The 14132-nt window shown below is 47.1% G+C and overlaps 1 protein-coding gene across 1 annotated transcript; it reads right to left on the bottom strand.

Moving 5' to 3' along the window:
* Nucleotides 1-9407: 9407 nt before the first annotated feature.
* Nucleotides 9408-9911, bottom strand: UCN3 (urocortin 3). The gene has a single exon (XM_032425594.1). It carries the CDS (start codon nt 9909-9911, stop codon nt 9408-9410), a length of 504 nt encoding a protein of 167 aa, XP_032281485.1.
* Nucleotides 9912-14132: the final 4221 nt, after the last annotated feature.

Genomic DNA, 14132 nt, shown 5'->3' with positions numbered 1-14132 from the left:
AAAACCTCTGTCTTATTCGGTAATAAATAAAGATATTTGATGACCTAAATATAATGGACATTTCACATGCTTGTGAGTTTTAGGATTAGGTCTCCTAAGGAGTAGTCATCAAGCCTCTACATGCCATATATGATATTAGATTTACCAAGTATTTTTCTGTATTATTTATGTTTCCTCTCTCAATTTATTAAACATTTATTAAACTGCTTTTTTCTTTCAGTGGATACCATAGAAATGACAACATTCAAACCTGACTTGTTAGCATCTACTGTGCATTAGTGTTTTCACTACTTCTGGACGATGAAAAAAAATCGTAGAACTCGTTTACTACCTTCTTGCCCTTTGTGTATTTTGACCTTATCTTTTAGTGCCATTTATTTTAAACCTTACAAGGCATTGACTATTATTGCTGGTGTTTGAAACAGGGTGTTTTGCTTTGATTTACCTTCCTGGTTATCCTCTGGTGCTCTTCATTCCTCCTTGGTTGCCAGACTTCCATGTGGGATCATTTTCCTTCTGGCAAAATACCTCCCTTAGGTATTCTGTTGATGTGGATCTGGGGTTGACAGGGAATGATATTTGCCTTTTCTTCCTCAAAGAGTGAGGTCACCTGAGATAATGAAAATATGAACTTGAGGCAGGGAGTCTCTTGTTCATCTGTGTATCTACGGCTCCAGGCGTAGAGTATGTACTCATATGTTTATTAAATTGAAAAGCGCCAGGAGAGGACCTTATTTCTTACTTTACTGAAATCATATCCATCTGATTTTTATTTATTTTATTTTATTTTATTTTATTTTTTTTAAAGATTTTATTTATTTATTTGACAGAGAGAGAGATAGCGAGAGCAGGAACACAAGCAGCGGGAGTGGGAAAGGGAGAAGCTGGCTTCCTGCCGAGCAGGGAGCCCGATATGGGACTCGATCCCAGGACCCTGGGATCATGACCTGAGCCGAAGGCAGACGCTTAACGACTGAGCCACCCAGGCGCCCATATCCATCTGATTTTTAACTTCTTGTGTTCCTCTTCAGTCTCCCCCTGAAACTTATTTTGAATCTACACATGTTCTCTTCCATCCCAGAGGAATAGCGCTGTCCATTCTGAGGCCATTTATAATTTTTGCACCTTCTCCTCTTGACTCTGACCTTCTAGGAGACCTCACTCCTTCGATCTCCTTTGTATATTCTCTCTTTCTCCATTGATTTTGCTGCTGCTGTTGTTGTTCTTTTCCTAACTCGCATGTCCAGGCCTCCTTGTTCAAAAAATCAACCCCTTTTCCTAAATGCTGTGACCCCCATAACATACTCTCAGATCTTTCCACTCTGTCAAACTGCTCAAAGGAATATACGTCTGATGCCTGCACCTCATCTTCTGCTCACTCCTCATTTGTAATCTGTCTTCCCCACCATTCTACTGAAGACTTTATCTTGAAGATCACTGATCATACCTCAAAACAAAAGACTTTCTCAGCCTTCAGCTTTCTTTACCCTAAGTGGTTATTCCTTTTCCTTGAAACTTTTCCTGTAGCTCCTGGGAACCTAGTTGGTTCTCCCACTACACCTGGTAGATATCTGAGGGTAATAGCCACTAAAGCCTTGGCTGAAGGCGTAAGGTTGAGGGTCATATTGAGAGATTTACCAAACTGCAGTGCAACCACCTTCTTATTGCGTGGACCCAGACTGGCCACTCCACCTATAATGGTTCCCTGGTAGATGCTCTTACGTACTAGTATCAGTGCCCTGAGATGTGGCCGTCAAGAGTTCCATGCGCATGATGTACCATTTTGCAGGCTCCTCTTCTGCCCTGTCTGCCCCCTGATGAAGATGCTCTTGGTGCCTTTCTCTGGCTCTCAGTTACCTTGTCCACAACCACATTCGCTCCACGTGAGTGACTGAAGACTTTAAGTTTTCCTTCTCTCTCGAGTTCTAACCAAAACTTCCGCCTACCTGCTATCTTCTCAGACATATTGCCTGCACTTAAATTTAACTTCTTCCAAGAAAACCTTACCATTTTCCTCAAAAGAAATCTGCTCTCCCCTGAGTGTTCTGTCTTGTCTATTTATGTCATCTTCCCAGATTCTAAACAACACCATCATTTTTGACTGCCTTCTTGCTTTCTACAGAGCCTGAATCCTAGCCATTCTACTTTTGTGATGATTCCAGGATCCATTCCCTTCCTCGTCTTCCCATTGAAGCCATCCGGGCTCAGGCCTCCACACCCTCTCCCGTAGCTAGAACACTAGTGCCCGGAGGCGCTTCTGCCTTTCCCTTTGTCTTCCTGATGCGTTCGGCACACTTGTGATGACATTCCGAAGCACAGCTTGGATGATTTTGCCCCCTTGCTCAAAGCTTTAGTGATTCCCATCTTCTTAAGTATGAAGTCTAAATCCCTGCTCATGGTGTGCTGAGCCTGTCCCCACTAATTCCAACTTGAATTTCCAGTCCCATCCTTCACTGTGCTCTCCTGCATTCCATCCCAACCGGAGGACTCACTACTTCTAGCACCTGTTCTTCTCTCTCCTCTGCCTTTGCTCCTTCTTGCTCCTTTCCTTCTTCTTTCCTTCTGTGGCCGGGTGACATAATACTTCAAACCCAGTTCACTTGTCCCCTGGAGCTTCTTGGGCATCCATTTACTCCCACCCCAGGATTAGAGGCAGTTGGGATGCACTATGAAATCTCTCACTACAGTGGAAATATTGTAGTAAATACTCATTAATGAATTATATATATATATATATATTTTTTTTTTTTTTTTTTTTCATCTGCATATCCTACATAGAACTTTGGACTTGTATTAGACTTTCACTAGTTTTAAATGCATGTGTTGTTTCTCTCTTCAGACACCAGAGGGCACTAGTGAACGTTAAATAACCCCTCAGTTCTTATAATTGTTTTGCTATTCTGAAGGACGTTTGTGTGTGTGAGCGTGTGTGTGTAGGTGTACTCACACAGAAAAGACCATTTAGAGGTTTTCTTTTGTTTTTTAAAAATTAATAATCTGCTAACATTAAGATTAAAAACCTAATTATTTTGGGGTGCCTGGGTGGCTCAGTCGGTTGAGCCTCTGACTCTTGATTTTCGGCTCAGGTCATGATCTCAAGGTCGTGAGATCGAGCCCCGCATTGGGCTATGTGCTGGGCATGGAGCCTGCTTTAGATTCCCTCCCCCTCTCTTAAACACAAAACAAAACCTAATTATTTCTTAAACTTTTAAGGTCAGCCTGAGAATCTTATGATTTCTAAGTTTAGCAAATTTAAATAATCACTTTTAAAGGGAATACAATGACTTTTTCATCTTCTTTGCAATCTTAGATAATTGCTCTTAAACATTTCAGATTGCATTTATAAATTTAATATATTCTGTTTTCTTTTAAGTACTTTAAGTAATTCTTTTAAAATCTAATAAGTGAAACTATAAACATGCTGATTAAGTATGCTCAAGTGTTCCAAACCCTCTATAAACTAGTAAGATTTTTTTTTTAAAGATTTTATTTATTTGTCAGAGAGAGAGAGAGAAGAGCGCACAAGCAGGGGGGAGCGGCAGGCAGAGGGAGAAGCAGGCTCCCCACTGAGCAAGGAGCCCCATGCGGGACTTGATCCCAGAACCCTGGGATCATGACCCAAGCTGAAGGCAGACCCTTAAGTAACTGAGCCACCTAGGTGTCCCCAAACTAGTAAGATTTTTTTTTTTTTTTTTTAAGATTTTATTATTTGACAGAGAGAGACACAGCGAGAGAGGGAACACAAGCAGGGGGAGTGGGAGTGGGAGAAGCAGGCTTCCCACAGAGCAGGGAGCCCGATGTGGGGCTCGATCCCAGGACCCCGGGATCACGACCTGAGCCGAAGGCAGACGCTTAACGACTGAGCCACCCAGGCGCCCCGTAAGATTTTTATTTAAGATCACAAATGCAAATTATTCACTCAGTTCACATATTTTAAAATTGGAATTGTAGGCCCAAATGTTTCTATTAGGCCACATACTCTTAACTGTTACAAAAGCTGTACTTTTAAATGCTAAATAGGCCACAGATTCCTTGTCGCAAGAACTTTACTACATTATTGAATTGTCTTATTCACTAGTTATTTACCCACCACCTATCATGTGCTACTCACTTTTCTGACCGCTGGGGATACAATGTTGAACAAAAATAATCCCAGTCCTCATGGGGTTTACATGGTAGTAAAGGGGGGGGTATGAAAGACAATAAACACTGCAATTAAATTATGTTCGGTGTTAGAAGGTGATAGGTGTGATTGGGAAAACTAGACCATGGTAAGGGGGAGAGAGGGATGGCCAGTGAGGAAGAGGTATTTGACTAAGACGTGGAGGAAGTGACACAGGGAGAATGCAGGTTATCTGGAGGAAGAGCAGCCCCGGGAAAAAGACACCAGCAGAGGAGATCTAGAGGAGTGGCCAGTGGGGAAGAAGGGAAACAGAGTATGGTGTCTTCAAAGTCAGGTTGGAAAAAGGTGTATGAAGGAGGAGGTAGTTAGTGGTCCACAGGTCAAGCAGGATGAAGGCTGTCCCTTGACCATTGAATTTAGCAACGTGGAGGTCTTGGCTAACCTTGACAAGTGGTTTCAGTGGAACGGTAGGGATGGAGCCTGAGAAGTGTGGGTTTAACGGGGAATGAGAGACATTCAGTCCCAAGAGAGAACTGCCCACAGTGGATGGCCGTAAGAGGAGTAGAGTGGTGGGCTACGATCTGGAAAGAGTGGCAGTCAAGGATTTGGGGGTTTGTTGTTGATACAGGACAAGTAAAGTGGGTTTGTATGCCGATGTGACTGATGCGGGGGGGGGGGAGCGGTAATGCTGATGACGTGGGAGAAAGGAGGAAAAGTTGTTGGATCAGTGTCTCAGGGCGGCCAAAGGGGATGGGAACTTCGGACATGACACAGGGCACATGGATGGTGCGTCCAGCTTAGAGAAGAAGGCTGAGTGTGTGGATGGTGACGCCTGGGGTGGGCAAATGTGCTGATGGGACTTTGTGAAATTTTGCTTTAGAAGCATCCGATTTAGTGAAGTGAAAAGCAAGGTCACCAGCTAAGATGGGACATGCTGAGGAACTATGTGAGGTTTGCGGAGAGAAGAAGATGAGTGAATGTCCCGGGTAGTCCCGAGTGGGAGTGGAAGGCATGGGATGTCATTGCTGAACTGCATGAAGGGCTTGTCAGGATCATAAAGTGGGATCGGTGATTGCGTGCGTGTGTGTGTGGATGTGTGCGCGTGCATGAGTGTGTGCGCGTGCGTGCGTGTGTTTTAAGTTGTGTTCAGCGTCAGAGTGCAGGGGCAGAGTGGTAGAGTGAATTCATCAGGGTTTCATCAATAAGGCAAAGCAAAAGCAGAACAAGGGAATTACAGGTGTCTACACAGCTACAGTGATAATGATTGATCACAGCATTTGCTCTGGCCAAGAGTGAAGGGCAGTTTTGAGGATCGATGGATTATTGGTCTCAGTGGGGCTAGAAGATGGTTGGGGTTGGCTTCCTGGAAAGAGCAAGCTGGGAAGATAGGAGGGGTGGTTGGACAGCTTATGATTTAATGACAAAGTCTGGAGTGTGGCCACACGAGTGAGTTGGAGGGACAGGGTCAGGGAGTAGAAATGAGACCAGGATGTTGGACGGGTCATCCATACGTGTGTTGAAATCGTGAAGGCAGGAATGGTGTCAGAGAGATTGATGAGCTAAGAGCTAAAATGATGGGGAAACAAGGTGCACTGACCCAGCTGTTGGTGAATGGTAGCATTTGATGACGTGAGGTTCAGGTGGGGAACAATGGCTTAGGGAGGAAGGGGGAGAATTCTCTCCTGGGACGAAACATGCTTACCTTTAAGGAAACATTGTGTCATCCCATAGGTTTGGGGTTTCCTTCCCAAGAATTTTTTGTGTGTCTTTTGCCTTCTCCACTTACGGAGGCTTCTTAGTGATATCCACTGGGCTGTGACAGGTTCTAATGGAATGTGCTCAACCCTAGGAATAATCTATGATGGGAACTTCATTAATGAAAGAACAAGGTGGAATCATTATGTTGTACCCTTGAAACTGACATAATGGCATATGTCAATTATACCTCAATACATTTGTTTTTAAAAGAACAAATTGTCCCACAGCCCAAGCTTAGATTAACGTGATTACTTAATTTTCAAGTCAGATTGAAATTCATCTGTAATTCTTACTAAGGTAGGTAGCTAGCTACACCATTTGGCAAGATTTTGTATTTCTTTGGCTCTTAATATATGGCAACTGTCTTTTTAGTTTAATTCTACATTCTTGTGAACTTGTGGATCTCCCATGTTTTTGGAATTATATAAAATACCTGACTGAATTCTGGGTGTCACTCAGCTTTCCCTGATTCTTTGGTTACAGCTCTAAAGTCATGCCCCTGTCACAAGCAGGCCCCTTTGCTTGTGGTTGGTGTTTTTTTTCAGATTTCTTCCGAGGTAGGACATTTAGAGGTCACATCATCCATGCTCTGGTCTTGTCTCTTTTGAGGAGCTTCACTTGGCTTTTGAGCCTTGTTTTATTTTTAAGAGAGTTTTGACGATTTTTTCAAGGGAGCTCAAATCAACACAAATTATCCGACAGAAATTGTGTTGAGAATTTTCACTGACATGATCTCATTATTATCACCCCAAAAACCACTTCTGAAACTTTCCTGTGAACCTCAAATGCCTTTGTGTTCATCACATCTTTTTTTTTTTTATCCTTTCCATGGTGTGATTTCCTTTCCTGGCCATGATGAACTGACGCTAGTGTTTTTGTTGGCCCATGAATCTTACTGATCCTTGACAAGGAAGGATCGTGATTCCCTTTGGTATCACTCATCCCATAGTCTCTCCAGCCAAAACATTATTATAATAATTATTATTTTAATTTAAATCCACTTCAGAGGAGGGTCCTCAGGGCTAACATAGCATAGTTTCTCATAAACTCTAATGATTGTTAAGAATCTACTATTTTTTAATTTTTAAGAATGTGTTTATTACACAATATGTCAACTGAACTCAATTCTATCAGCCTTTGTCTTTGGGGCTTCCTTCCTAGACTTTCTAGCATGTGGCACACTCAGTTCTAGGGCAGTGGATCTGGGGGGCTCCCTGATATATTCCTAAAACAGAATCAGAGCTTATGCAGTGAGATTTTGCCGAAGACCTTTGAGCATTGCCATGTTCATCAGTAATCTCCTTTGCAAAATGCAGTAACACAGACCTGTGAAAACGTAAGCAGCTCTCTTTTAGTCTTTAATGATATGGGGCATCCTTGATAATGAGGAGAGGTCAACGTCATCTGCCCCAGCCTCTGCCCCGAGACCGGTCACTCAGTAACTGCCTGGGCTCATGGCCACGAAGCACTCTGTTCGTGCACGTCTGCCCCGCAGAGTTACCCACAGGTGTATCTCAGGCAGCTGACAGGTGTCGTGTACCGAGACTCACAGAGCCTCATCACAGTGTTAAACCCCCGTGTACCAGGAGCCTGCTCTGTCACCCAGGGATTACCGTGGGCTTGCCATATTCTCCTAAAATACTCTTCAACTCTTGCCAGCGAGGTTGTTCCTTTTCTATGTACATATTCTTCCCTACTGAGGAGAAGGCAGAGGGGCTGGGGGTTTCCTTTCTTTTAAACCAGTTAGGATTGGGGCATCTGGCTGGCTCAGTGGAGCATGCGACTCTTGATCTCGAGGTTGTAAATTCGAGCCCCACGTTGGTGGAGAGGTTACTTAAAAATAAAATCTTGGAAAAAAATGAATTTGTAATTTTGATAAGTACTTCCAAATTGTCTCTCTAGAGTTTATATTCCCAGCAGCCAGCAATGGAGGAGGGTGGCTATTGACCTCATCCGTGGAGTCTAGGTTAATTGTCATACTTGGGGACTTTTTCCAATCTGATAGGTGAGAAATTGTCTATGAGTGCAGTTCTCTTGGAATGAAGTTTAGCATTTTCTCATACATAAAGATCATTTGAATGTGTGTGTGTGTGAGAGAGAGAGAGATAGAGATCTATTCATGGCCTTGCTTATTTGGGGGGAGGGGTTGTTCTTTTCTTCTCAATTTTTAGCAGCTCTGTCATTTGATCAGTAAACCCTTGGTCTTTTATATGACTGGCAAGCATTTTTCTAATCTGTCTTGCATCTGTGTTTTGACTTGGCCTCGGGGGGCGGTGGTAGCATGCACTGTGGGTGTGTGTGGATGTCGTTTATTGCAAAGTAATTGGCAACACGCAGAAGTTCCTGTCCTGTTACTTATAAGATCTCACCACGCGGGAGGCAGTAGAACCACAATCCCTCTTTGGGAATCTGGCCCTTGGGTTTTGCAGCCAGAGACCATCAGCGTTCTTGCCGATGTCCCTTTTTAGTGGACTTTTACTCGTATTAGAACATCTCATCTCCGAATCCCTCCTATAATTTTTTACGCCGGTTGCTCTCACTTGGCGGTTTGTCGCTCATACAGTCCCTGGTGGTATTTGCTACTTTTCAAGTCTGGGTTCCCATCCTTGCATAGCGTGCTGACTCAAGAGAGCAGAGGCCTTGCCTCCCCCACTAGCCTTTCCCACCAGGCCCGGCATCAGCTGGGCAGTTACCGCGGGGCCAATAAACGCCTCTCGCCGGCCTAGTGGCCCCGTGCCCAGCCATGGCGGAGTTCGGGGCGGCACAGGCGAATAACTGAAAGCCCCCTCCCCACCTAACCTGGTGCCCATTCTACAGCAGACCCTAGGCTGGGCCTCCTGGGCCGGACCAGGCCATGCACATGGCTCTAGCTTGAGTGATGCCTGACAGCCTTTCCGAGCGATGCTTGGCCTTTCCAAGCCTTTCTTTACCCCTGCTAGAACCTCCAAGAACCTCTCTGTCCTGGGAGAGATCAGGAATGGACTCCTCTGCTGCCTCCCTCGTTCACCTCCCCTTTTCCACGCTCAGAGACGTGAAGGCCGCTGGCTGAAGGAAGAGGAACCGAAACCAGCCCGGGGTTGCAGAAGCCATCGGTTTTAATGGGGGCGAGAGGGAAGGGAAGGGGTCTGAAGTCAGGATGGTGAAGCGTGGATGGGGTGGTGTGTGGGCAGGAAGGAGTGCTTTGCGTCCTCTTCCCAGGCACAGGTCGTGGAGGAAGAGCAGGACGGCGGGACCTTCGCCTCTTATGGCAGGCAAGGAGAAAGGAGAGGCGGAATCTAGGGGGAGACATGAACGGCCTCACGTCTGCGCAGGTGGGACAGTCCTGCACTTGTGTGCATGTGCGCAGAGGAGGGGGCTGGGCCGCAGGTGGGAAGGGAGCAGAGGGGCCGAGCAGTGAAGCAGCCTGGAGAACCCGACCCATCCCTCAAGATACAGACCGGCCGAACTGGCAGCCCCTGGCCCTCCACCCCGGCCCCCGGCCCTGTCCTCGACGTGCCGCTGCCCTCCTGCAGGCAGGCCTCTGTTTCTACTTCTTACGCCCAATCTGGGCCATCAGGAGCGCGTTGGCGGCTGCCTTGGCCTGCAGGTTCTTGGCCTTGGCGATGTTGAAGAGGATGTTCATGATATTCGTGGGGACGTCGAGGGACAGCGTGAACTTGGTGCGCCGGTCACTCTTGGCCTTGTCCGGGTACAGCCTCCCCTTGGGCTGAGCTGGGGGCAGGAATTTGTACCGGGCGCTTCCTGCTCCGCCACCGCCCCCCGAACCTGGGAAGGTCCTCTTCTTCTTGTCCTCTTCCTCTTCCTCCTTCTCCTCGTCCTCTCCTGAGGAGGGGTGTTGGCTGGGCAGGTAGGGGAAGCCTCTCTTGCTCAGCGGCGGTGCATCCCCCAGCCGGCTCCTCCTGGCCTCCGACAGGGCTGTGCTAATACAGCTGAAGAAGGACTTGGCCCCGTAGGACTTCTGGGAGAGGCCTGGCCGGGGGGCCCCTGGGACCAGCAGCAGCAACAGCAGGAGGTGGGCTGGCTTCAGCATCTCTCCCTGTAGGCGAGAACAGGGGTGTGAGAAGGGCTCAGCGCTCAGAAGGACATGGGTTAGCATTCAATAGGGCTTTGGTCATATTCTACAACGGTTCTCCAAGTGTGGCCTCGGGACCAGCCGCAGCACTGGGAAGTTTGTTATAAATGCAAAAAGTTCTCAGGTCTCGCGCCCAGAACGACTAGATCAAAAAGTCTGGAGCCAGCGATCTGGGTTTTAATCAAGGCTTCAGGTGATTCTGATGGTCAGTGAAGTTTGAGTGCCATTAATCGGCTGGTATTGATGGTTTCTATTTCATTCAGTTTTGCTAGTCACCACTGGCCCTGCAAGATGAATGGCAAATATGCAAGGTGAGCATTTCATAGCTTACTTGGGTTGATTTTAGTGGCCAAGTGACTTTTAGTTCTCTTATCCTTAGTGCTGCTGACTCAGTGCATCCCTATTGCTTGAAGACCATGGTGGGTGGTCCAGTCAGTGTGTCTGAGGCGGATCCTCAAGACCTGTCCCCTGATGGGCTATCAGCGTTCCTCAGGAGCAAACAGGTTGTGAATTTGGTTGGCTTTACTACTGAATTTATGAAGTGAAAGTCAGTTTGGTCTTGGGGCGCCTGGGTGGCTCAGATGGTTAAGCGTCTGCCTTCGGCTCAGGTCATGATCCCAGGGTCCTGGGATCGAGCCCCACATCGGGCTCCTGGCTCAGCAGGGAGCCTGCTTCTCCCTCTCCTTCTGCCTCTCTCCCTGCTCATGCTCTCTCTCTCTCTCTCTGTATCTCTGTGTCTCAAATGAATAAATAAAATCTTTAAAAAAAAAAAAAAGAAAGTCAGTTTGGTCTCTGTGTAGAGACGTTAAGTATTTCACAAAAACCACCTGTATTCTCTAGTGTTTAAGATTGATGTGACCTCAGTCTTAAAACTATCAGTTGTCTCTATTATATGTATGTTCTTGGTTATCCATCCGACTGAATGAGCGAGAAATCATCTGAGAACTAATCCAGGGACACCCATGTTCAAGGACATGCTGTACCAGGAGTGGCTCAGTGCCTTCAAGTGCAGGGCAGGTCATGCAATTGTCCAGGGCTAGATGCTCAGAGGCATGAAAAGATTATAGTCTATAGCAACCATTTGAATCTAGTCTTTTATTAAAAAAAAAAAAAGAAAAGAAAAAGAAGAAAGAAAGAAAGAAAAGGAGAAAACCCTAAATTTAGTTTAGGAGGCATGTGTGGCCATGACAACATCCAGCTCAGTGTCCCTCCTGTACCCTGGACTGTCTGGGTTCGAAGCCATCATGGTTGTCAGGCCACCGAGCAGGGGAGAGCAGGGGAGAAAGGCTCGAGCTGGATCATTCCCACCCTCTGCCCAGCCTCCTTTGTAGTAACAGCTCACAGCTGTGTCAGAAGACCATCAGAATTTGGGTTGTGTGTGGTCACTGTGCCTTAGGAAAATGGTGAAGTGGGCAGGATTCACCTCCTGGGTCCTAGGACCAAACCCACCCCGCACCCCAGCCCCCTTGGTCTGTCCTGTCTGCACTGTCTCCAGCTCTGAACTAAGCACATGAGATTCATTGACTTCACTGTCATCCTTCATCAGGTGTGAGAAAAAAATGTGAGGTCCAAGGTGTGGGATTTCATCAGGCCCCCTCCCCAGAGGAACAACTGCCGGCCGTTGTGCACGCCCTGACATGCTGCCCCCCCCAGCCTCCTCCCGTTCTCAGGATGCCCGACGATCCCAGGAGGCACAAAGAGTGAAGGGCTGCACTTGGGCTGTTTTACCTGAACTTGGAGTTTATTTTCTGCCTGAGACATCCTTGGCTCCCACAAAAGAAAGCAAGAAAAGTGTGGTTAGCTATGGAACTTGGGGGACTGCTTCTATAAGGTAGTTTTTGAGGAAGCAAAACAAACTGGATAAATAAATGAACACGGGGGTCCTTCTGGGCATTAAGAGGGCTAGACTAGCACAGGATCGTTCTGTTTTCTGTGGTGACAGGCAGAGGAGGGGGGGGGGGGGCGCTGGCTGTCCGAGGCTGAGGGCTAGCCTCAGCTCTGCAAAGTGTTGTCAACATGACCTGGAGCAGGTCATTTCCCAGAAACACGGTGAGAATGAACCCACGCTGCCTTCCCAACTTCCTTAGGCTGGGCATGGACGGGGCTAGAACTGACCCTTAACCACCCGAGCCTTGTTCTCTCTCTCTGAAGGAGAATCCTGTGAGCCCTCACACGCACACACTGACCCGGCAGGTGTTGGGTAGAAGCCTGGTGTTTCCCTGGACACTCCTCATTGTGCCTACTGCCTTCCTTTTTCTTGCGCTTAAGAAACCAGGCTGATTTGTGTGTTTGTTATTTGTTTTTACATCATAAAAATTTCTGGTTTATTTTATCAGGCAGTTATAAAAAAATAGGCAATCCTTGCTTTATATGATCCGAATGCATAGCCTTGCTGTGTCTGGGCGTGTGGCATCATGCAGAGAAATCAACACAGACTCTGGGGTCACAGAGACCCAGGTTCAAATCTGCCCCATCCCTCTTTGCCTGAGCACTGTGGGCAGATTGCTTGACCTCTGTGCATTTCAATTTCCTCGTCCAATAGACGGGGACGGCAGTAACTACCTCATAAAGCTTGCGTGGAAGATGAAATCGAGGTGGAAAATGCTCTCACTCCAGCCAGATACTTAATAAAGAAGGCCGCTTCCTGTCTGTTTCCACATAAATCATTTCCAGGCCCTATTAGGATAAGGTTCAGTTCATGCATAACCATTTAGGAAGCGATACCTGCATCTACGTATTTTTATCTATATCTCTCTCCATCTACATCTTAGATGCCAGGTAATTTTGATCCACTCATTTGATCCTGCAGACTGCTATCTTTATTGTGTTGTATTTCTGGTTTTTAGTTTTTGGCCGTTTACCACTTTCTCCGTGCTCACCCTGGCAGGCTCCTCCTGCCCTGAACTCAGTATCAGTCAGTTGCTGTCAGCTTTTAGAGTAGTTTAGAATCACATGAGGGGATTGTTCAAACACGGGCTGCAGGGTACCATCCCAGGGGGCTTGTGGATCAGTAGGTTTGGGAGGAGGCCCGAGCATCTACGTCTCTAACACCCCCCTGGAGGACGCTGATGCTGTGGGTCCGTGGACCACACCATGAGAACCACTTCTCTGGGTGTCCCCGTTCTCCCGTGAGCTCCTTAGAATTGCACGCCAGATTCCCGGAGAACATTTGACAGGGGCGTATCGACTATCTCTGTGGGAAAATGGACTCGGTCTTTTAATATCGTGTTCAATAACCAAACATTCGGCTTTATCATTTACTGAGGACCCAGTTGGTTGTTGGTTGTTTTGTGTAAAAAGAGTACGAATCATGGCTTTAGCTGCCTTACAGCTTGGAGGCATCTTGAAGCTTTGGAATTTCCAAGGGCTTGTAAGATCAAAAGGAAAGTTAAAGACTCAAAACACCAGTTCAGGGAGAAAGGGTTAATGCAGGCGGGGAAGTTGTGGAGAGAGCTCAGTTTAGGCTTTTCGGGGCAGAAGGGAAGAAACTCTTTGCTCCTCAGTCAAGTCTGATTCCCCTCCTACATTCTTTGGATTCTTTTGCCATCACCCTAGTGAGCGGACACAAAGGTTTAAGAGGTCCCTGCTACCTGCTGTGAAAATGAGCCCCCCCACCCCCCCATCTAGTTAGATGGAAGGGGGGCAAAGCTCTCCATCTGTGCTTTTCGGGTTTGGGTACCTGAAACTCCGCCCTTCTTCTGGGTTCTAGCAAGGACTTCTCAAGGTGCTTCTCAGAGCTGTCCCAGGGTCCCACCCGAGGACGTGAGGCGGCGAGGGACCTGCGCCAGCCTGCAAGCCAGAGCACCCCCAGGGAGAGGGTGCGCCAAGGGGAAAGGTTCAGGCGGTGAAGCCAGAAGCAAACAGCTTCGCCCCGTGCCGGCCCGTTTTCCTGCAGTGAGGAGGGCAGGGCTAGTCCCCATATTACCCCGTTGGTCTGCCAACACAGGCAAGAAGCTGAATTTAAAAACCATTTTATAAAACTGTGGCTGCACAATCTAGGGTACCTTTACGCATTTCAACAGGTGTTAGAGTAAGGAGCTGATCTCTTACGGTGGACTCCTGGAAGCGTATATGTGTGTCACACATGTTCCCAGAGATGGCTAAGCAGCTCACCCTCCAAGTGAGCTGGGAGGGTCTGTACGTGAAAGGCTCTTCCCCCCGAAGAGGGAGGAAGAGGAG

The sequence above is a fragment of the Phoca vitulina genome, unplaced genomic scaffold (assembly GCF_004348235.1).
Source record: "Phoca vitulina isolate PV1807 unplaced genomic scaffold, GSC_HSeal_1.0 scaffold33, whole genome shotgun sequence".
Classification (NCBI taxonomy): domain Eukaryota; kingdom Metazoa; phylum Chordata; class Mammalia; order Carnivora; family Phocidae; genus Phoca; species Phoca vitulina.
Note: the sequence above shows the minus strand (reverse complement) of the source record. Positions and strands in the feature narration are given on the sequence as shown.